The 23,763-nt window shown below is 36.8% G+C and overlaps 3 protein-coding genes across 3 annotated transcripts in view; 2 read left to right on the plus strand and 1 right to left on the minus strand.

Moving 5' to 3' along the window:
* LOC133533516 (inactive dipeptidyl peptidase 10-like) overlaps positions 1-23,763 on the minus strand; it is a 75,660-nt gene that overhangs the window by 34,577 nt on the left and 17,320 nt on the right. The gene's annotated exons all lie outside the window — the stretch shown is intronic.
* LOC133533525 (carbonyl reductase [NADPH] 1-like) lies at positions 20,761-22,329 on the plus strand. The gene has a single exon (XM_061872509.1). It carries the CDS (start codon positions 20,825-20,827, stop codon positions 21,689-21,691), a length of 867 nt encoding a protein of 288 aa, XP_061728493.1. The 5' UTR covers positions 20,761-20,824; the 3' UTR covers positions 21,692-22,329.
* LOC133533524 (carbonyl reductase [NADPH] 3-like) lies at positions 22,251-23,248 on the plus strand. Its single transcript, XM_061872508.1, has one exon. It carries the CDS (start codon positions 22,268-22,270, stop codon positions 23,132-23,134), a length of 867 nt encoding a protein of 288 aa, XP_061728492.1. The 5' UTR covers positions 22,251-22,267; the 3' UTR covers positions 23,135-23,248.

Consider the following 23,763-nt stretch of genomic DNA (forward strand, 5'->3'; position numbering starts at 1 on the left):
AGTAGCGGCTTTATTATACTTAACAATTATTTACAACTGATAATACAAGCAGAAGGAGTTTAAAATAGAGTTCCGGTTAGTCCGGTTATAATATTAGCTGAAAATTGTTAAGCATTAGACTTTTTGTTTATTGCGACATCTATTGTCAAGTAGCAGTACTGATAAATCCGCTACTTGACGCTAGATGTCAACTACGAAAATAATAAGTGTTTTCGTAAAAAAACTGATGTATAGAGTGAGCATTCTATGGTTACTTATTTCTCTATGACAACACCCACCGACGATTCAAAAGTTACAAGGTATTATTCATATTCAGCAACAAATAAATAACTTAAAGGTTATTTAAACTATATGCATTTCGAACGTCTAATTATTAAAGCAGTTAAAATTACTTCTGAAGCAAAAACTTTTCCTATTCAGTTACCGAAAATTTAAATAAACCCTACTACTTTACTTTAGAGTAGAATTTCACCTAGCATTTCAAAAACTTAGCTGATTTTAATTTGGACTTAATTACTTCACAAATACGAGTCAATCTTACTTGAGCTGTCCGGGTTTTCGTGCACATTCCAACAACCTGGCTCACTCTAATTTAAACTGAATTAATTGTTGAATTCGAATTTCGTTAATAGTTGTCTGTATTTTTGTTCGTAGAATGAAAGTAATTGAAACGGCGCACGGCAGCCATTTTGAATAATTGTAAGGTCGACCACTTGTAGATGCATATAAATTGCGGAGCCTGCGGGCTCGAGTGTTGTTTTAAACAATTCGGTGCAGTTTAGTTTTCGATTTCGCTGTACGTAAATACGTATGTTTTTATGTCCTTGACGTAAATAAATAAAAGCGGGTTTTAGTATTTGTTCTAAAATTTGTCTAGAGGTTACGTTTGAAGCTTGTTTATACTTAGCAGTAGGGCTAAGATGGTCGGTGTTTTATCATCTGTCATTATGCCTGTCACGTTCTAACAAGTATGTCAGTGCGAAAGTGGTGGAAAATTCACAAGTGGTAAAAATGCGATCATGATACCGCCACAGAAATGGATTAAATGTTAATGGCAGTATAACGTCTCATATGTAAATGTATATCGTATCTTGTTAGGAAAGTCCCACACTGGCTGTAATATAACGTTATATAACATCGTGTGACAGGGGCAACCCGGGCAGCATGATGATAGTTTTTTGGAACGAAATCCCTTATCGGACGGTTAGCGGATGGGGGCTAGGCAAAAAATAGTGTAAGACTTTTCCGTCACGGCCCTCTTTTGTTTATATTCTTTCTCGAGAATAAATAGCCTAATTTCACCGACTTACATTTTTACGTAATATCCTATAGTGGCGCAGTTGGCAAACAGCCGCTGAGAAACAGGTGATAACAGAGACGACCCGGGACCGATCCCCGGACGTGTATGCAGATATTACTTTTTGTATTTTTTTTTTCACTTCAATTTCATATTCTTGATTAACTAAGCGAGTGTTCAGGTCGAGCTAGGCGTTTCAGTTACAGCCTGTAGAAAAATGTTTTCTCATGTTTTCTTGATTAAGTATATTTTTTATATTTGTTTTTCAATAATAATATACCTACTTCGTTCCAACCGAGAGTGTTCCATGACACAATTTTTTTTATTATGGAGTAAATAAATAAACAACAAATAGATGATAATAACGAGTCCTACTCAAAGGACTATATTAATATTTATTCAGTTTTTATTCCGTAACATTTCATTGTAGGTACCTAACCGATGTCACATATGTAGTTAGCTATGTTCAATATCAGCTGGAACCGATGCAAGATTTAACCTTCTAACAAACAACAAGCAAACTAAAAATCATTGTATTAAGTCTCTTCTGATAAAATATAACTCACAAAAAAATCACACATTAGAATTGTGGTCTCATAAAAACGTCCATTCAAATGTTCCACAAATCAAAAATTCCCTTCAATTTTGTAGTTTCACTAACCGAGCCATTTGATGTCCCTAAAATCAAAACTTCCCTTTGATTTTGTGGTATCACTAACCGAGCCATTTGGTTGGCTACAGGCAATATGGCGCCGCTCCCGGTGGCGGAAGCGGCGTGGCCACACCGGAAGTCAATTTGCAGCGGCGCGGACAGGGTCGCGGTCGAACTGGGATTAGGTTTACAGATCTTGGTTTCAATTTTGTTTCATTTGGTTTCAATATGGCTATCAGATCTACAATCAGATATAGGGCTACTGTTTAACTCACACGGTTGGTAAAAAAATATTATGGTCAGCTACGGCCTGATTTAATTACGGCTTGGCTCCTGACTTTTTGTACGTAGTAAGTAGAAAATTTCATAATATAGTTTAGAAGGTAGGTATGTTCTTAATCTACGTCCAAAAGAGAGATATGAGCACTGTGAATATCATCTCCCTTTGTGTGGTAGGGCAAAGCACAGCGGATGTCTTTCCAGATCTAGAGTAGAGCCCAACTTGGGGAAGTACCACTTTACAGAAAACCGCAGTCAAATAACACTAGACCCTACTCATAGTGCTGTGTTCCTGCTGGTGAGTAAGGTTGCCAGAGCTCATCGAGGGTGCGGAGTGTTAGGGTCGGCAATGAGCATGTAACTCCTCTGAATTTGTATGTGATAAAGTTAGATTAAAATGTGTATTCTTCCCTTATATTTTACTAGCAGTTCTTATCCTACATTCTAGTTATTCGAGGGGTACTTTCAAGAGAGCTAAGCGATAAAAGACGAATGTATTATTTAAAGTTAGATTAAAATGTGTTTTAGAACGCTTCTTACTTCCTTTGCCATTTCCAAGCAGTTCTTATCCTTAATTCTAGTTCTTAGAGGTACTTTAGTATTAAATTCATTTGATATGTTGGCGCTTTGACTGTTAATGGCTTCGAAGGAGCAAACTTCTGACTTTGAAGCTCTAAGTTCGACTTAAGTTCCAATAGTGAGGGCACAGTGGAGTTTTACTTAGGATGACTTTAAGTAATTATCGTTTAAAGGTTCTTTCTTTATCAGGAACAAACGAAGGTATCTGTTCTACAAGAATACTGTAATTTATAGTAAAACATGTGTAGTAGATTGCTAGCCAATAGATGAAAGGCACTCATTTCTGACGAGATATTTAGAATGGGTGATTTTCATCTGAGTTAAATATTTTACTTTTTATTTCGAATTACGATTATAAATACATTTTAGAATACAAGTATAATAATATCATCTACTTCTCGAGACCTTTCTAATGAGCGTCGTGAGTGTGTTTTCGAAGTGTTCCGTTAGTTACTTTCCGACTGCATCATCAGATCAGTTCCATATTGTTGTCATCATCATCATCATGAACCTAAGAGTTATTCTCTTGTAGGTGGAGTATCTTCCAGCTTTTCCTATCATGCGCGAGCTCATTGACTTTTTGATACGACACCTCTATTTTACAAGCTTTTTTTTGTTTCACCTGTCCCGTTGTCATCAGTCGGTCTGTAATCAAATCTTGCAAGTTAAATTTGATCCACTTCCCGGTTTCCGATTGAGCTGAAAATTTGCATACATATGTAAGTCGGGTGACAATGACAATGCAATATTATGGTACTATCGAGCTGATCTGATGATGGAGACAAGAGGTGGACATAGGAACTCAATGATAAAACAACGCAACCTAATTGTGTTTGGGGTTTTTAGAATTGGCTCGATGAGTATTAGTTGTCTGTGGAAAGAAAAGTACAGTCAGTGATAAAAGATTGTACCAAAAAAATTTTTTTTTTCCAAAATCTTATTTTCTTTCGCTTGGTTTAAGTAACCTCTTCTGGGTTTTCCTTTACCTCGCTTGCGTCCAATCCGACCAGTTTCCTGTTTCCAGGATCCAGGATAGTTTTCAAGAAGTGTCATCGAAAATAAAGAAGTAAATATTCCAAATTTAAACTGAGTCAGATATATACCAGGCAGTATTTCATTATTTAGAGTCAAACCAAGACAAGTCTGCAATGATTTTGATAGCACACGCCGTGCATGTGTTATTACACGTCATAATTTCATGAAAGTTTAACGTTTAAAATAACACTTGCACTGCGTGTGCTATGAAAATCGTTGCAGACTTGTCTTGATCTGACTCTAAGTAAGTTACAAGATTTGTATCACACATACACACACACAGTTACGCAGTAAAGCTAAATAAATGTGTGTATGTAACCCAGACTGGGTACAGTCTGACCAGTAGGTCAGCACACCAAAAATACGCGTGGCTGATTTTAAAATTCCTCACTCTACACAACCGTGTAAATTATCGGGTTGCCCGGCACCCGGATATTTATCCCCGACCCGGGCAGAGGGCGCAATAACCGGCCAGCTTCTGTTTTTACACTCCGCCATTTTACCTCAGCGATGGGGATAAATCTGCGGTGCCTGCGGAATGCGAGAGAATGTTTCCACAGTTTTACTGGGAGTTAATTTATGAACTCCGTATAAAATTACGCCAAAATACAAACTTGAATATTTAAAAGTTTAGCCAAAAAATTAGCTGCATAATTCTAGCAATTTTTACTGAGACAGGTTGCTGCGAGTTGATGCCTTACTTAAAGATAGTGGAGTAAATGAAATGACAAATTATACATAATTAAATTATTTTATTATACCATCGACTTAAAAATTCGTAGTCTAAACTATTTGGCTATAACAAATCAATACAGTACCCCTAGTGTAAATAAATTCGATTTCGAAACGTGACGTACGCGTTTGCGTTTAGTCTCATTTTGTATGTGATTTAGAAAGAGCGCGCCAAGCGGGACGTTTTGGAAACTCAAAATCCTATACAAAATGACACTTAACGCAAACGCGTTCGTCACGTTATGATGTCGATTAAATTTACACTAGGGGTACAGGTATAGGTTAGCGTTGGAAAATTTCTGAAACATTTCACATATTATACATGTATAATATGATATTTCATTTTAATCTCTCATACATAAAATTACATTTTACTCTCTCTTATTCGTTATCCTAATAAACCATATAAATTCGCAATTTTTTTATTGAGCATTATAGACTTCACGTGACGTTTCATTCTATTTGGCATGATATTAATTCCGATAAGAAAAATGTGAACAGTTTTGAAACAATAAAGCAGAGCTTTAACGAATTCTATATCGAAACTAGTATAGGTGTAGTCCAAATTAAACGAGTTGATACGTTAAACTTTCTTACGGTCCCTACTTTTCTTACAACCCTTTTCTGAAACTATTTGGTGCTCATAATAAATTGCTTTTGTTACAGTCGAAATGAAAAGACTAGCCAAATAACATTGGTATTCAATCATCAATCTCAGAGACCGCCAGCCAGGAGCCTTCTAGTCGGAAGTCAGAATAAATAAGGAATAAATCAATAATACTTGTATTATGTTAATACCACATCTGCGCTCTCGACGTCTGTTTCCTTTCCGCATAAACAGGTAAAGAAAATAACAACTGGACTCCGACAACGTTATGCTAAGTTTAAGGCGGCCTTTCAACTGAGGCGGAGATAAGACGAGACGTGCGGGAATAAACCAAACATTGATTGTTTTCCACATCTCTTCTCTGATCCGAGGGATTACAAGCAGTGTTGTATGTTGATTCCCGCACGCCTCTTCTTATACCACGCTATGTCCCCTGCTAAGTTTAAGGCGGCCTTTCAACTGAGGCGGAGATAAGAGACGTGCGGGAATAAACCAAACATTGGTTGTATTCCACATCTCTTCTCTGATCCGTGGGATTACAAGCAGTGTTGTATGTTGATTCCCGCACGCCTCTTCTTATCTCAGGCTCAGTGAAAAGGCAGGCTACCGTGAAGTATGTCTCGGTTAGTCACTACCAAGAGTAAGTCGATGCAAACTAAGCGTGGTCACTATGGTCAGATTCTATTTATAAATTACGAGCACTTACCTAATATTTTGACGGATTAGTAAGCTGTAAGACCTCTCAAAGTCCGAAGGTTCTTTCATTACATAAATTTACAAAAACAGAGTGTAAATAAACAATCCTTATTATCAAAACTCCTTACAAAATTTGTCAGAAATCTGTTGGGAAATGCGACCTGTAGAGGGGAACAGCTAGATAGTCTAATATACGAAAGCATTTTTGCGCAAGCTGGAACAGAAACGCTTCCTGTCTTCACGGCGTCTAGACCAATTGTAGCTATAGCTATAGGAGACTACACATAATAAGAAACAAACAAAACATGCAATTCAATTGTAAAATTCTATTTTGGAACGCAGATAAAATACCAAACTTGCTTTCCGGTTAACCGTTTCGTGTAACTGCATTTACCCGGGTGATTTATCCAGACAAAGGTGGAATTGATGGCCATTCGCGGGCCACCCGGGTACTCGGGTTACCCGGGCGTGAGGCTTAAATCAAAAGGGGTTACGTTAAACATGACCATGAAGAGTTAGGGTAATGTATGATTTCAAAATAGACATTGATATTTTTCATTTCTCATGCTTGGTAAGTGGATCGCTGTTGTTCTAATAATTCCACACCACCACCATTTCAGTCTCGGACTATTGGCGCTCGCACTGTGCGCCAAACCACCTCGACAGAAATGGGTGCCTTTCATCCTTTAGTTAACAATCTACTATTAAATACGTGAATGGTAGTAAAGAGTAAGTCATGAAATGTATATTAACACTACTAGTTACTGTCAAAATATGATGTTTTGACACATAATTGTATTGCTGGCTGCACTTTTTGTCATTTCCATGAATATAAAGTACTTTTCGAGACCTTCTTAATGAGCCTGAACTAGATATAGGAAACCCTTGGACCCGGGTATGTCCTTAAACTACGTCCACAAGAGAGGTATGGGCATTGTGAATGTCATCTCGCTCTGCGTGGTAGGGCACAGCACAGCGGATGTCATTCCAGATCTAGAGCAGAGCCCAACTGGGGAAGTACCTCCACCTTACAGAAAATCGCAGCCAAATAACACTAGACCCTACTCATAGTGTTGTGTTCCTGCCGGTGAGTAAGGTTGCCAGAGCTCAACGAGGGTGGAAGGGGGTTAGGGTCGGCAACGCGCATGTAACTCCTCTGGAGTTGCAGGCGTACATAGGCTACGGATACTGCTTACCATCAGGCAGGCCGTATGCTTGTTTGCCACCGACGTAGTATAAAAAAAAAAAGATATCTTTGTGTTTTTCTATTGGCTAACTCCATTATACACACCGAGAAGTATTTCTAATTTAAGTTTCTAGATTAGAAGCTAAAAACAGCTTCCCTCTGTCGGTAGCTCGTACAACATCATGAATGTAATACCTGCATAATATATGACTTTCAAATTTAGCCTTCGGCTCCTGAACTAACATTAGACAGAGTGGTCGTTTGAGAGCGTTCCGTTCCAATCAATCCCGTTAAAAAGTATTCCAATTTTGACTTTGGTCTTTCAAACGGGCATTTTATGAATAGTCATGGATCTCGTTGCAATTCGGGTTCAAAAGTAGAACTAGGTTTGAAATTGAATCATTTTAGTTTGCGTGTGGGATTTGGTTTGATGTTTTTAACCATAACATTTTATGTTTGCTGTTTTTTTTTACACTGTTTGCTGCTAGCTCATATCATAACTGTTTTTACAGTATTAATGTACTGTTAGACATGAATGCGAGCTTTCAATCAATTCAGTTAAAATCTAGATCAGATTTACAAAGTTTAAATTACACCTCTGTTATGTACGAGTATGGCTCGCATTTAGGCTAACATGTCACGAAACTCGTCCCGCCCGATTCGAAGAATGATTAAGACACGTTTAAGATCTTGTAAATAAATGTTGACTGTAAAATGTATCTCAATAACATTTGTATATAATAAAACCCTAATTAGAAATTCAACGTGCCATATTCCGCCGTGATCCCAGTAAGATCTATTTACGATATTTCTAACGTCAAAGTGACATTGGGTGCCCGAATCGAGTTGCTTCTATCAATTATACGACATACAAACGATATCTAAATGAGAACTTATCTAAACCAGAACTTATCTTTATCGTATCTCATTCTTCGAATCGGGCCGTTCCGCTACTTATGATTTTAGGATGCAACGCGCTACGACAAGCTACATCGTAGCGCGTAGAATCATTCATTCATCCGAGAGCAGATACAAATCGGAACCCGCGACCTTTGGACTGAAAGTTTCAAACTACCTTTGACCGTGAGCCTAACGCATCGCTTCAATTTGTCCTTAGTAGTTAATAATTTTATCCGATTAGATTGGCTTGAAACTTAGGCATAATGATGGCTGTACAAAGCGAGAACCACCTTTCATCTGAAATACGATTGTGTACTATAAATAGTGAACCGGAACACTGCGAAGGCATTAGCTTAACCGGATTGCGGACTTGCGGCAGCGCAGACGAGCGGACGAAACGCGCGGTTAACAAACAACTAATATTTTATAAGATATATGACTTGCATTTGTACGACTTGATGGAATTATACGGTTATTCGCGGATGGTCTAAAACGCAAAATGACTAGCGTAATATTTTGCCTATATCGCTTTTAGTCTACATCGCGAACGGTCTAGAACGCAAAATGACCGCTTTTTTATTTCATTAGCTAGGTTAGGTTTGTTAGTTATCTTCAAATGGCCGAAGGCCAACAGCGGGGCTCGTCGACATCGCTAACGTAAAGATAAAACGACGAAAATGATGTAGGCATTTTGCGTTCTAGACCGTTCGCGATGTAGACTAAAAGTGATATAGGCAAAATATTACACTTGTCATTTTGCGTTTTAGACCATCCGCGAATAACCCGATCTGACCGAAAGTCACGTTATTGGTTGAAGATAATGCAATTAAAGTGTGTATGTGTAAAAACTTGTTCGCTTTACGGTTGTTTAAGAAGAAATAAATGCGTAAAGAGGATATATAAACACCGCGGCCGCGCGAAATTGCCTTTTCATATTAACCTTATTAAAAATATTTAGACACAGTTTGTTGTACGTCAACCACAGCTATGCCGTATGTTTGCTTTTTTTTCGAATCTTTACTAGTAATTATTATAAGAGTTTGGAGCATTTAAATATTTGTATGAAATATGTCTTTCGGTCCTAATTTTTACACAAAAAAATCTAAAAAAGTCAAACACGTAGGCATAGCTATGGTTAATATACATCAAAATATGTTAAAACATTTTCTATAATGTCAATATCCACTGAGAAAAATGGGGACTATGTTTGTATCGAGAAGCGGCCGAAGTTTTTTTTTTTTTCAGTCAGACGAGATGTATTTATGGAGGTCTAGCTGAACGCGGAACTTTTAAGCCACCGTTATAATTATAAGTTAATTTCTGTTTTAAATATAGCTTTATGGTAATAAAAATCTTTGTTTACTATTACATTTCACAATCTTCTTTTTGTGCAGGCAATTCAGAATCAAAATTTGCACGCGTTCTTTTATACGCAAATAGCGTTCTGACGTTGACAGGTACGAGAAATTGCTCTCAAAAACGGCTCACCCCCTTCAAGTGGATTCTGCCCGTGACAGATAAATTAGATAATGTTTATTAGATTTCGAAACATCCAGTATGGCTACCACCAGTTTCACACTAACATATTCGCTAGCGTATGCTTAACTTGGACGTCACTCTAAGCAACGCTTTCCACAAAGCAACCGCCAGGGAAAAGTGGAGAGCTTGCCATAGGGAAAATTAGCAAGCGAAGTTATGATCCTCAGCAGTAAAGGACCGACTTAAAAGAAGAAGATGCGAAACTTACTTTCTATGCATCTCGCTCGTACTCGCATATTGGTGCGTGTGACGTTTGCGAATGTCCGTTTGACACTGCTAAGGCAGTCGTGGTAATTAGTTTAATGTATGTATGACTCACAACAGTTTAAATTCGATTATTGCTAACAGTTTCGAATGATTCACGGTTAGTTTCACTAGACTTAAATCCACACCGGGATGTAAACAGTGTGTGAAAGGTAATCACGGTTTATCGATTTAAGTTTCTAATTTTAAGTCGATTATTGCTATTCTCTTCTTGTATATATTAATAACCTTTAAGAAAATGTCATGCAAAATAACCGCCCGTGTGGATAATTTGACATTACACTAACTAGATTGCCGGCGCGCCTTGATAGAACTAGCACTAGCCTTCGTCTTAATGTCCTAGGTTGCCTGGATCGATTACAGCACGTCTTGACGATCTCACACCTAGCACAGATACGCCATCTTTTAAAAGTTGCGAGTATTCTTAAAATAATTGATATAGGGGAAAACTGTTGTCAACAAAAATCTGTTCTTGTTATTTTGCTTATGATGGTTACCGACGTAAGGCGTTATATTGCTTGTTTTATTCTATTAAAATATACCTATATTTTCAAAATAACACAGCTATTTTGTAAGTATTGTTATCCAATCAAAAACATAAATATAAAATGATGCCAAGTTTGTAAACAGTTTCTTCCATAGATGAAGTGAGATCTAACTGGAAACCAAGTTCTATCAACTACAGGGTTTCACTGCTATGTGTCTACATAGTTGGACATTGACTCGTCCGTAGCTATATGACACATTATTTTGTTTTAAAGGAGTCAAGTAGCTTTAACACCCGGGTAAGACCCGGGTAAAGAAGGATCAATAAGCAGGGAAAAGTTGAAAATGAATTGAATTCAGAAATCTAGTGGAAAATACATATTTGTTAAAAATTCGATTAAAATGTTAAAGTTATCATAATAAATTTATATTAAAGATACACACGTCAAGCGGTGTTATGATATATATTATCCAAAAGTCTACTAAGCTTCCTACTCCCGGTTAACACCCGGGCAAAGCCAGGAAAACTAATAAATAACTTTCCCACAGAGCTGAGTTGGCTGCTGACTGGCGAATTCATTTCTAACACGAATTTTTATTAGGCTCCATTTAGTTCAATGGGTGGCTTCACCGCTTTTAGTTTTAGGAGGAATGTCATCTGTTGTAAGCATAAATAGAACCCAAGGCCAATAAGGCTGAATTTGTTAGTAAAATGTAATAGAAAACTGACACCGAAATATGTGATAAAAAGTATTTCATTCATTGTTTTCCCAAAAATGAAAAAAAAGTAAGAAGAGATAAAATGGTTGGTTTAAGGTAATATTCATAATAACTAACAAGGACGACGTTGTCTTGCTCAATTGGTAGTGACCTTGCTTATGAATCCAATGGTCCCGGGCTCGAATCCTGGTAAGGGCATTTATTTGTCTGATGAGCACAAATTGTTCCTGAGCCATTGGTGTATACTATGTATTTAAGTATTTATGAATATTATATATACATATATATATCTTTGTCTAAGTACCCACAACAGAAGCCTTATTGAGGGTACTGTGGGGCTTAGTTGATTTGTGTAATAACATGCTAAAAAACAACTTTAACCGCTTACCCTAAAAGAAACGAAATCCCGGGTATCCTTTAACTTATGTATTCAAACGGCCACGCGCCTGCTTTCAAAACGTTCTGTTTCTAAGTGTACCCGTAACTCCCGGTTAAAACCCGGATAAACCCCGGGCTAATAAATAACATTTTCATACAGCTGCGAATTCATTTCAAATTTGTGTCGCACTAAGGGTTGGCTGTTTAAATTAGCTTTATTAAAATAATTATTATTGTTGACTGAAATACAAAACAGGCAAAAATAATTGTAAACTGCCTCCCCCTTGTGTTTATGAAAGGATACAAGAATTTTCATTAATATCAAATATGGAATGTCAACTCCTTTAGGCTCGCGCGTACTTTCTTACCAATAGATAAGTTTTAATAGACGTATTCTTTAAATTTTTGAGATAATCGTGATGAAAAGTGAGGCCGACTTTTGTTTGAAACAGTTAAACATGTTTGGTTATTTTTATGGATATACAAGCTTTGCTTTTACCTGTGCGTCCAAAAGTCTATTATTTATTTAACATAATTCATTATCATCATCAAAAGTTTATGTATCATTATCCTTTCTTTGACAAAATAAAAAAGTTTAGTATAGTTAGGGGACCATTTATTCCTTATAAATTTTAGATGTTGAAAAGTTCAGCTGAATGTAATTTGAGTAAGTTTGCTCTGATAATATGTCATGTTTTCTGTTAGTTTCACGATGGTTAAACGATATCTTGAGTATTATTTTACCAATGTTCATCAAATTTAGTTCTTAAATTATATCACTGCGGTCAGACTCAACACCGACATTTTTTTATACATTTAGTATGGTTTGACGGAGTTTAGACGCAGGCGCAAATCTGGAGAATGACCCACGCCTAGTTTAGGGTGGGACGTCACTTCGCTCAGTCGATAATTAAAGGGCTCAACACAAGATTCGGCTACGATCTTAATTAAACAGTACAGTAGGGCTACGAGGTCAGGAAAACTCAGGACTATTTCCGTACTCTTTACTAAGCATTTCTCTCAAAGATTCTGCTTGTAAGTACGAAACGATTTTCTTCTTACTAGATTCTGCCCGCAATTTCGTCTGTACCAGATACAGAATTTCATCTATAGTTCATTGGTTAATGCGTGAAGAGGTAACATAGAGTTACTTTCGCGTTTATAATGTAATAGAAAAGATTATTGGAACGAAGTTCCTTATCGGACGGTTGGCGGATGGGGGCTAGGCGGAAAAAAGTGTAAGATTTTTTCGTTACGAAAAATTTTAATAAGACGGGTCGTACCCCGTCTTATTTAAATTTTTCTCGAGAATAAATAGCCGTAATTTAACCGTTGGCAAACAGCCGCTTTGGAAACGATCTGGGTTCAATCCCTGGACGTGTGCGGCAAATACTTTTTTTTTGCACTACGCGTACTAAGCAGTTTCAGCTTATACAAAAATGTTTTTTTTTAATGTTAAGTTGTTCTCCCTACCTATAAGTCGCATTTCTGAACTGATTTGTGAAATTTTCTGAGCAGTATTGATAAGTTTTATTTTATCGATTAATTTTTTTTTGTATTTTTTAATCAATACTATACTTCGTTTATCAATAATAATATATTTCTTGCCAACCGAGTGGTCCACGATACTCACACACTTTTTTATTTATTTTATTGTTATTTGTAAAAAAACACTTGCGGGCGTATAGTTTACCCCAAAATGCGCACAAGATAATTCCCATACAAACAATGTTAACTTAATAAATAAATAAAAAAAAATATATATAAATTAATTTACGCCAAATTACAGCTAAATCAATATTAGATTACAATTAAATTCAATTACGCCAAATTACAGCTAAATCAATATTAGATTACAATTAAATTCAATTACGCCAAATTACAGGTAATTTAATATAAAATTACAATAAAATTTTATTAAATTAGCTTTGGCGGCTCTCGTGTAGTGTCGCAGCTGGCGCCGGTGACTGACGACTTACGCCACGTATGACGTTCATGGTTAATAAATCATTACGGCATACTAACGTCGTCATTCAAACGTACACTACACTTTTACGCCTTATTAATTATTCGTATTTTGTTTACACTTTGCACAAAACAGAATCCCATCAAAAACTAGATGCTGTTAATTATTACGTAACAACTTAATGCTTCGAGTACGGAGATTCCAGACACAATTGATTTTCAATTGTTATGGACCACGATCGTGGTCTTAAGTGGCTGATAGACGGGCGAGTAAGTTCGCGAACTTATGGCTCGATGACTTTTTTCGCTTGTAAAGTACGCGTACTTAGGCTGACACACGAGCGAAAAAGGTCGTTGAGCTGTAAGTTCGCGAACTTACTCGCACGTCTATCCGGGACTTTAGAGACTGGACGTATTAAGACAGAAAGTCGCTTAAGTAGAGACTGAATAAATTAATAACCGACTTGGTATTACATGGATCTCACAACTTTTTATCGCAGAACAACTGAGTTGCGAGACTTGGTTTTTTTGACAAGTATTGTTTTTGATGGGATCTCATTTCTTTTTGTATTTACATAAATAAAACATCGTTACGAATAAAGCCAATATTGAAAAAATTTACTGAAGACTTGGCTGTATGGGCTTAATTTTCTTTGCGGTCTTTTCGAGATTTTTTAGTTTTTCCTTGATTCATACACCAAACACTACTTATATTCCAAATTTGAAGCTTCTAGGTCTGCTAGAAGTGCCTTAGAATTTTGATGATCGGTGAGTCAGTGAGTGACAAAATTAAGAAATTTGACCCGTTATACCCGTTCTTAAAATACTGGTTCAAATTGAAATGAAATTTGAAATATACCGTGTCTTTACAATGCCTGCATGGTTACTGAAAATTTCAGCCTTCTAGTTTTATCCACAACGAAGTTACAGGGGGTCGAAAATGGTTTGAATTGCTTCGAGAAAAGGATGGTACGGCCGTGATGCTTTTTTGCTCGACTTGGTGGGGGCACTGCCGTGCCCCCAGATATGTTCAATCGAAGTTGTTTGGGAATTTAATAATCTCTGATTTTTCCTATGCTCATTTTTGTCAGCATGATATGACAATCGCTTTAGTTTCTAGGCAGCAAATTATGCTCAATTGGGCAATCCAGATGTTTTATCTGTATCTTTTTATGGTAGCAGCTATCTAACATAGCATCTATCTAAATAATTTAGTACATAATTAATTGACGAAGAACATGTTATATTGAAGGTATCAATAGTAGATAAATAAAAATGGATTGGAGGAATGGTCTCGCCGGAAGATCAGCGCTGACCTTCGGGTCAGCATTATGCTGAGGCGAGCCCATTTCGTGGTAAACAATGTCAATATGTTCAGCTTGGCCAAATATGCTTTCGTATGTCCGGATGTTCTCCTCTACAGGTCTAATTTTTTACCGATACTCGTGAAATTTCTAAGTAAAAACTGAAATAAATGTCATATATTAAAAAAATTGAGCAAGGCCTCCAGTGCCCCAGGCTGGAAGCAAACCAGCGTCCTCTGCTATCGCGGCAGATGCTTGAGCCACTCGGCCACCGGCGTCACGGCGGCTTAGGTCGAATTTTTCCGAGTATATGCATTTCTTACTGAAGGCTTACGGCGCGCCTAAGCTATTTTAATTTGTTCTAATACTTCTAATAGTAATTTCTGAGTAGGTTCTATTATAATACCTACATAACTTTTTTGTCAATTCAGTTTATGGATGTTATTCAAAATGTCGGAGCCATGTGCTTTCGCGAATTCTATAGCTCACAGGGTCGTTAATAGTAAATAGAACAAGCAAGTAGAAATGGCCGTGTTCAGACTATTTAAAATGAAATAAAATTAAATATCATTTATTTTCAGGCAACTAATGTCCACATATACATACCTTACAAACTAACATACATACAATAATAAAAAAATAATATATAGAAATCATTCTGGCGACGCAGTTTTCTGTTGAGCCACCTGTTCCGGTGCGGGATTCGGCAGATTCTCACGAAACCGCCGAAATATCACACCCTTCGGCCAGAAGTCCGCGCTCGCGATGGTTTCCAGCAGCAGCCGCGGCACGCGCACCACGAGCTGAAGTGCACGTAATGGCGCATTTAAACGTACACATGTTATAGGTTCCTTAATAAACTTTTAAAGTAGATTAAGGAAATGAAACCCTATGTTAAGGCTGCACTAAGGCTCAGCAATAACCGTCTAATGGGTTCCGTGCTATAAGGAACCCCATTACCCTCTTATCCGGAGTCGGGTAACTGCCCATCAGGACTCAATTACGGCTGAATTTAGCACATTGTTAGAGATAATTGGGTGTTTCTACACTGCCCCTGTAAGTAATGGTCGTTTATGAGTGAATATCGATGTTATCGCAAGGGAACTTGTATACCTACATATATTTTAGATCCAGTCCAGCCTGATCCAAGGATTAGGTAGTTCTTTTTTTTTTCATAGGTATATGAATATTTTTGGTTTACAAGTTTTAATAACAACCTATTAAAAAAAAAAATTAAACAATTATATCAATACGGTAACGCTAAAAAGTTTTTGGCAACAATTTAGTTTTTGGTAAAAGTATTTTTTGCTGACTGATTTTTTCTGTCCACAGGCAACTAGTTTTCATCGACACAATTCTAAAAACCCCAAACACAATAAGGTTGCGTTGTTTTATCACAGAGTTCCTATGGCCACCTCCTGTCTCCATCATCAGATGAGCTCGATGGTACCATAACATTGCATTGTCACCCGACTTACATATGACTTACATATGTATGCACATTTTCAGCTTCATCGGAAATCGGGAAGTGGGTCAAATTTAACTTGCAAGATTTGATCCGTACTTACAAACATAGTTACATACATACTCGTACATTGCAAGTTAAATAAAAAAAAACTTGTAAATATTGATGGCGTGACAAAGAAATTTTCAATATCAACAAAACTCAGAAGTGATTCTAGGCACTTATTTTGAAAAGCTTAGCGAGAAAATAACCTGTCTTTGAATTAAAAGTCTAAAGTTCACTCAAAAAACAATAACTTATGGAAGATTTACGAGTACTTGTTTACTTAAATTACTTTCCGGGTCGGTTAACTGGCTGCCCGCCAGGTGACGCTGCAATCAGGTCGCCATTGCAGATACCCGTATAAACGGTTATCCGGGTGACCGAATAGGGATAAAGTAATGAGACAGGAAATATGATGAGTAACTTAAACAACACTTCTTCGTAAAATTACATAAATATAAAGATAAAGAAATAATTTCACACACTTGAAATAAATGAAAATTCTCCAAATTGATTACTAGATGAAGTTACATGTACTTATTTTATACAAGCCTTTAATACATATAAGAACTTAAAAAGTTAAACCGTTTATAGGGACCGTGCGCGTTGGAGGGTCTGCCATCTTGTGGCCTGAATCGGAGCCATAAACATGTATACACACACACACGACCGAGCGTGTGTTACTTGTCACGTGTTTTCTTGTGCATAGTAGGTTCTGCCATCTTGTGGGCTACACCGGAACAATAAACATCACATTTACGCCTCGCGCCAAAAATCTGACGGCTCCTGTGCTGCCTCCTACAGTTCATGCACGCTCCCTATATGAAAATTGAATGTAGTGACAAGTGTTCATCAAAATATGAGCAATCTCATGTTATTTCGGAGTTCTGAAAACAAACTTTAAATTATAATTTCTTGAGAACTAAAAGTAATTTGTTAGTGAAAGTTATACCTCAGTATAATATACTGTACTTGCTATATATTATATAGCAATTTATTACGAAATTTTCGAGGTGACATCTAGTATCCAATAAACTCCAGCCTCAGATACGTGACATAAAATACTGATAAAAATGTTCGTGTGAATCGGTATTTCCCTAAAATAAGTATATAAACATCCAGTAACAATTTATTATACATACTCGTACATACCTAAAATCATAATATTGGGCAACATCGAAAGCTCTTTTTGGCAAAAGAGTTGCAAAGTTCGGCAACTACACAAGTTAGCGGCATTGAGATAGTTGACGGCCGTTAAAAAGGTAGGGGCACAAATTGGTAAAATCAGTGAGTTATTACCGAGGGAGGATGATGTTTTTCGTACCCTTGTACAGTCAGCAAAACTATTAGCTTAGCACCATACATATTTGTACTTAGATAATAGTTTTGCTGTACATATCTATGATGTCGAACACCTCATACGTAATAATTTTTTCCGATTTATTAGGGTTCCGACCCAAAGGGTAAAACGAGACCCTATTACTAAGACTCCGCTGTCTGTCCGTCCGTCCGTCTGTCACCAGGCTGTAACTCATGAACCGTGATAGCTAGACAGTTGACATTTTCACAGATGATGTATTTCTGTTGCCGCTATAACAACAAATACTAAAAAGTACGGAACCCTCGGTGGGCGAGTCCGACTCGCACTTGTCCGGTTTTATATTCTTAACCCCATGATAAGAATCCTAGCCGAATTTTTAGTTATCTTTTGCATTTTTAACCGACTTCAAGATTTCAAAAGAGGAGGTTATCAATTCGGTTGTATGTTTTTTTTTCGAGAACGATTTTTCCGCTCTATCTGTATCACAGCCAAGGTTTGAGCTTACAATTTTTGACCACCACACACATATGACAGGTTAAATTTAAAACGAGGAAGAGAGTACCATTTTGTACCATTTGGCGTTGAACTCTAGGTCCATGGGGTCCCAGCGCGCACAAGTTTTTTGGAGAAATCACGAAGCGTCTGGTTGACGTAACTGGTAACCGAAGAGCTGACGGCTTCCTCGCACAACGTATCAGTATTGCGATACAACGAGGAAATGCCGCCAGCATCCTTGATACAATGCCTCAAAGGCCTATTTTAGATTTACGCTACCTAGAGTAACACCACTGTATATATCCGTTATGTATACTGTTATTGTAAATAAAATATGATTTGTCGTGAAAAAAAAAATGAGATATAGACTATATTCATTACAATGCAGTATCTGTATGCGGTATGTATCAAAGTTTTGAATGCAGCTTACCTTAATAATCAGCAATGTAACGTAAATTGCATGCAAGTTCTTGATGAGTCTAAGCCTCGATTTATAAACGGTACCTAGCGAGTAACCGCCAAGCTCTGTTCCTCTACAATAGAAACAACTATCGTATTTATAATAATTACGTAATCCTAGCTCACCATAACCCCGCTCCGAGCCACGTGACGGGTAAACTAATCCTGGAGTTAGTTGCATTAACCTGACTTATTGGTACCACTCGTGACTTGAGACCTTAAGGCCTCCCTAGCTCCGCAATTTATAAAAAATCGATACAATTATGGAACCTGCCTAGAAAATTTCAAAAAACATAGTTGAGAAATGCGATCTGTAGAGGAGAATATCCGGACAGACGGATATACATACTAAAGCATTTTTTCCCAATCTCAAACGGAGACCTTAACTCTCACTCGGTCAATGATGATCTCCCCCAGATGATCTGCCATACATACAGGCTGTAGGCCGCATTTCTCAATCGATTCTCATGAAGTGTTGTGAGCAGGTTCGAAAATTTAGTAGTTTTAGTTTTTATCGCAAACATATAGACATACAGACAGACAGACGCGGCGGGGACTTTGTTTCATAAGGTGTAGTGATGTAGGTTATTACTTATTATGAAGCAGTTTTATTTGTCTAGTCAACTTGTAATGTAGATAATTTTGTACAGGTTATTCCCCAGAGCCACTTCTGATACTGATTAAACTAGTACTCAATTGATTAACATAGATATGGTATGTCTAAGTATTACTTGCGTTTTTTTTATGTATCAACTTAGTTGTGTACATTATTTTACATGGATTTCACAATGTTATGCAATAGAAATTAAAAGAGTTTATAAATATCTGTTACATTGTAGTAATTAGTTATTTTAAGATTATTATAATGTATGTTTACCCAGTTGGCTGGAAATGCCGTCATCATCCTTAGTACAATACCTCAAGGACCTATTTTAGATTTAAGCTAGCTGTAGTAATCCTCTGTATATATCCATTTTGTATATCTCGGTCTCGACCCTCGCTCCGGGTCGTTCCTAGCGCAAAGGTTGTCCATCGCGGTTCAACGCGGAAACGCAGCAAGCGTGACGGGCACCTTTGCGTTGGGAGCGATGCGGGGTGGGTTGTTTGACTAGTTTTTAGAGGTTAGTTTAGGTTTAGTTTTATTTATAGTTAAGTTTATTGATAGTTTATTTTTAGTCCTTAAGTATTTTTTATTTTATGAACGTGGATCAATAAAAAAAAATGTATATTGTTATTGTAAATAAAATTTAAGAACAAAGAAAGTAAATTAGTATTTGTTAATTACTATTATGCGGTTGATATTTGACATTAACTAGTAGGTACTAGTAGCTTTTGATACTGACATATCCAATCCATATCGTATCTTTAGCAAATTTTTGATGTTTATTAAAGTTTGAATCGGGCCGTTAAACTACTCAAAGTACCTACAAATTATTAAATACATAGATTTTCTCCTGCAACATCCCGTTTCAGCTTACATTATATTTACGCTACAGTTGTATATCGGCATTTTCTATGGCGTCTGATTGCACAAATTGCAACGGAATGCATTTTGCATTGCAATTTGATTCAAATTAGACGACGCTACGAACGAGCTTACATTAAACCAAAGAATATGCGTCAGACGCGATGATGATGTGCTTATAGAACTACATATTATATTTATTAATAAGAATGGGTAATCATATATTGTCTCATGCTTATACATTTTGTCCAGATGTTTTTGGAGAAATTAACAGTCATTTCGATGCTATATTAGAATTTCTATCAAAAGTCCCTGCATACCCTCTGGAAGGGATAAAAATGTGAATACACACACGTGTCTTCGATATTATCAATGTTGTGGTCGTACCTTAGATATCTAGAAGTAATTTTCTAAATATTTATACATACAAGTCACAAAAAAGCATAGTCATGGTTATAGTCATAGTCATTTATTAATAATATTATAAATATTTCATAAGAATAAGTATTACCCTATTATAAGTTTGAGTATATAAAGGGACTCAGTTGTATCTAATATTAGAATAGAATAGAATATTATTTGTTTTATTCATAAACACACAAACAGTAATAGACATACATAAATGAGAATATAGTGAGAGTAAAGTGTCACGAAATGGCCTCATCTCAGCAAATCTAATTAATCTAGCAAACACTAGACTACTGGTTTGACATCAAACCGTCATTTTATGTAAACGCTGACTTCCTAGTGCATTCGTGTAATGGTATAAATATCTGACTCATTTACAAACGTAACGATATTATATTGACATTGACTGATTGCCAGTATCTAAAGCTAACAGCAGATTACAGTTAATCTAACAATAGTATAAAAATGTTCGTGCTATGGTAATCATACTACATAACGCTATTTATCGCCGAAGAGAAAATATATTTTATTTAAAATATTTAAAAACACCATGATTGACAAAGTGGCATTAGTAACGGGATCCAACCAGGGCATTGGATTCGCTATCGTCGAAGAATTACTCAAGAGAGAAGTAAAACATGTCTACGTGACATCTAGGAACGAGCAACGGGGCCAGGATGCCATCAACAAGCTTAAAGAAAAAGGTTTGAATCCTCTTTTTCATCAGCTAGAAGTCACTGATGCAGAAAGTGTAAAAAAATGCGCGGCTTACTTGAAATTAAAACACGGTGGCTTGGATATACTTATCAATAACGCTGGAGTTATTACCGAAGATTGGGAGAAAACCACATACGAGGACGCAGTTCGAGTTATCACCACAAACTACTACGCTATCCTGACGATCCAGGAGCATTTCTTCCCAATCCTGAATCAGAATGCAAGAGTAATCAACATTTCAAGCGACTGTGGGCACATTTCTAATCTCAAAAACAAGGAATGGATAGCCAGACTCACGAAGAAGGATTTAAAGAAAGATGATGTTGATGCATTCGTTAACTGGTTTTTAGACTCGGTCAAAAATGGAACTTTGAAAAACGAGGACTTCTTTCAGACTCAGCTGCTCGCTTACCGGATTTCCAAAGTGGCGCTGAGTGCGTTGACCACCGTGCAGCAGAATGAGATTGATAGAAATATTTCTGTGAACTCTCTACATCCTGGATTCGTGCAGACGTCGATGACTAATGGCAGTGGCCCGTTTACAATGGAACAGGCTAGCAAAGCCCCGGTATATTTAGCTTTGGACGTGGATCAGTCGGTAAAGGGACAGTATTTCTGGTATGATAAAGAAGCGAAAGATTGGCGGAACCCCAACCTTCCGCTATATTGTGATTTTAATGTGACAAAACAGTATTTGTAAAGATAAAAAGAGTTCTTTTTAGTGGCTTACCTCAGTAAAAGATACAGATTAAAGAAAAACATTTGATCAAAGATAGAGGCAGATAACAGGCGGTTTTATCGCTAAAGAGCGATCTTTTCCAGACGACCAGGTAAATTATGTAGTGCACATGTTTTTGTATTATATCATGAAATATGCAGAAATGCTAAATTAAAATACATGTATAATAACCGTTGATTATATTTCGTCATTTTGATAAAAAAGTATTGTCATAGCCTTTTGAAGGCAAAATATAATTTTCATCTTAAAAAAAATAATTGACATATCGTAATCACCTAACAAATTAGTAAACACTATAATTGTGTACCTTGTTCAGTAGAAGAGCAGGAAATACTAGATAACGTACAATTGCGAGTGACCTTAGGGTCGAGTGTTGATAAGTTATCATTCACTGTTACGATCGAGGAGTCACCTTGCTAATGACATTCATGTAAAGAAACCATTGCTAATAACACGTCGATATTAACATACGTTTTTATATGAATAAATTCTGTGGGTCGCGAAGTAGAAACGATTAACAATTTATAATAAGAAGTCATGATCAATAAATTAGCATTGGTAACTGGCTCAAATCAGGGCATTGGATTTGCCATAGTGGAGGAATTATTAAAAAGAGGAGTCAAAAATGTCTACGTCACAGCGAGGAACGAGCATAGAGGTAGAGATGCCGTAGATAAGCTTAAAGCCAAAGGTCTGAACCCTCAATTCCACCCGTTAGAAGTCACTAATACAAACAGTGTAAGAAGATGTGCGGAATACATTAAAATGAAACACGGAGGATTGGACATCTTAATCAATAATGCTGGCGTCATAACAGAAAGCTGGGAAAACACTACATACGACGACGCCGTACGAGTTATTAATACTAATTACCACGCTATTCTAACAGTCCAAGAGCATTTCTTCCCGATCCTTAACCGAAACGCGAGAGTTATAAACATCTCCAGCGACTGCGGGCACATTTCTAATCTCAAAAACAAGGACTGGATCGCCAGACTGACGAAAAAGGACGTTCAAAAATCAGACATCGACGCATTTATTGAATGGTTCTTAAATTCCGTGAAGACTGAAACATGGAAACCCGAGGATTTCTTCCAAACGCAGTTGCTAGCTTACAAGATTTCCAAGATAGCGCTATGCGCATTGACTGTTGTGCAACAGAGAGAGATTGACAGAAATATTTCCATCAATTCTCTGCACCCTGGATTCGTTCAGACATCAATGACGACTGGCAGTGGAGTGTTCACACTGGAAGAGGCAAGCAAGGCCCCGGTGTATTTAGCCCTGGATGTAGACCAGTCGGTGAAGGGGCAGTACTTCTGGTACGACAAGGAGCCAAAGGATTGGCGTAATCCGAACCTGCCGTTATATTGTGATTATGAAGTGCTTAAAAAATATTTGTAACATTGTTTAATAAAGTGTTATATTATATAATAAGCAGGTAAATTATACAAATAACTATGTATACTTTGCCTAGTTACTATCATATTTATTATTAAAATTAAAAGTATCTTCAATAACTTATTGTTACCGTTATATTTCCTTTAGCATTTTCCTATCCAGTGCATTTCAAGTTGAAATAAGCGCCAGAATAAGAAATAAGGTGTTAAACTTTCAGATAGAATTACGACTTTTGACAGCAGGTAGTCACGATTTCGTATTAAAACCTCCCATTTTACTTTGACTGCCAATTTGTTAGGGAAATTTGAACATTTGACCTACTTTCGTGCTAATCGTGAATTGTTTTTGATGACATTGCAACTCCGCCGGTGCCAGGGAACTTTTGCTGCTTACATCCGTTGCCAATTTCATTACTTATTTCGAAACTAATCACGTAATCTTAAGCTGGTATTTGCTTGAGAATTTAAATAAGGTGATTCTTTACATACAAAATATTTGAAAACTTTATTGATTTTGAAAAAAAAAAGGACAAATAAAAAAGTACTTCTGCTCTGTACATCATATATATTACGTTCAGAGCGTTGTGGCTTGCATCCGATATGAGTTACGTGACTTGAATTGCTATAGAATCC

Source organism: Cydia pomonella, unplaced genomic scaffold (assembly GCF_033807575.1).
Source record: "Cydia pomonella isolate Wapato2018A unplaced genomic scaffold, ilCydPomo1 PGA_scaffold_173, whole genome shotgun sequence".
NCBI lineage: Eukaryota > Metazoa > Arthropoda > Insecta > Lepidoptera > Tortricidae > Cydia > Cydia pomonella.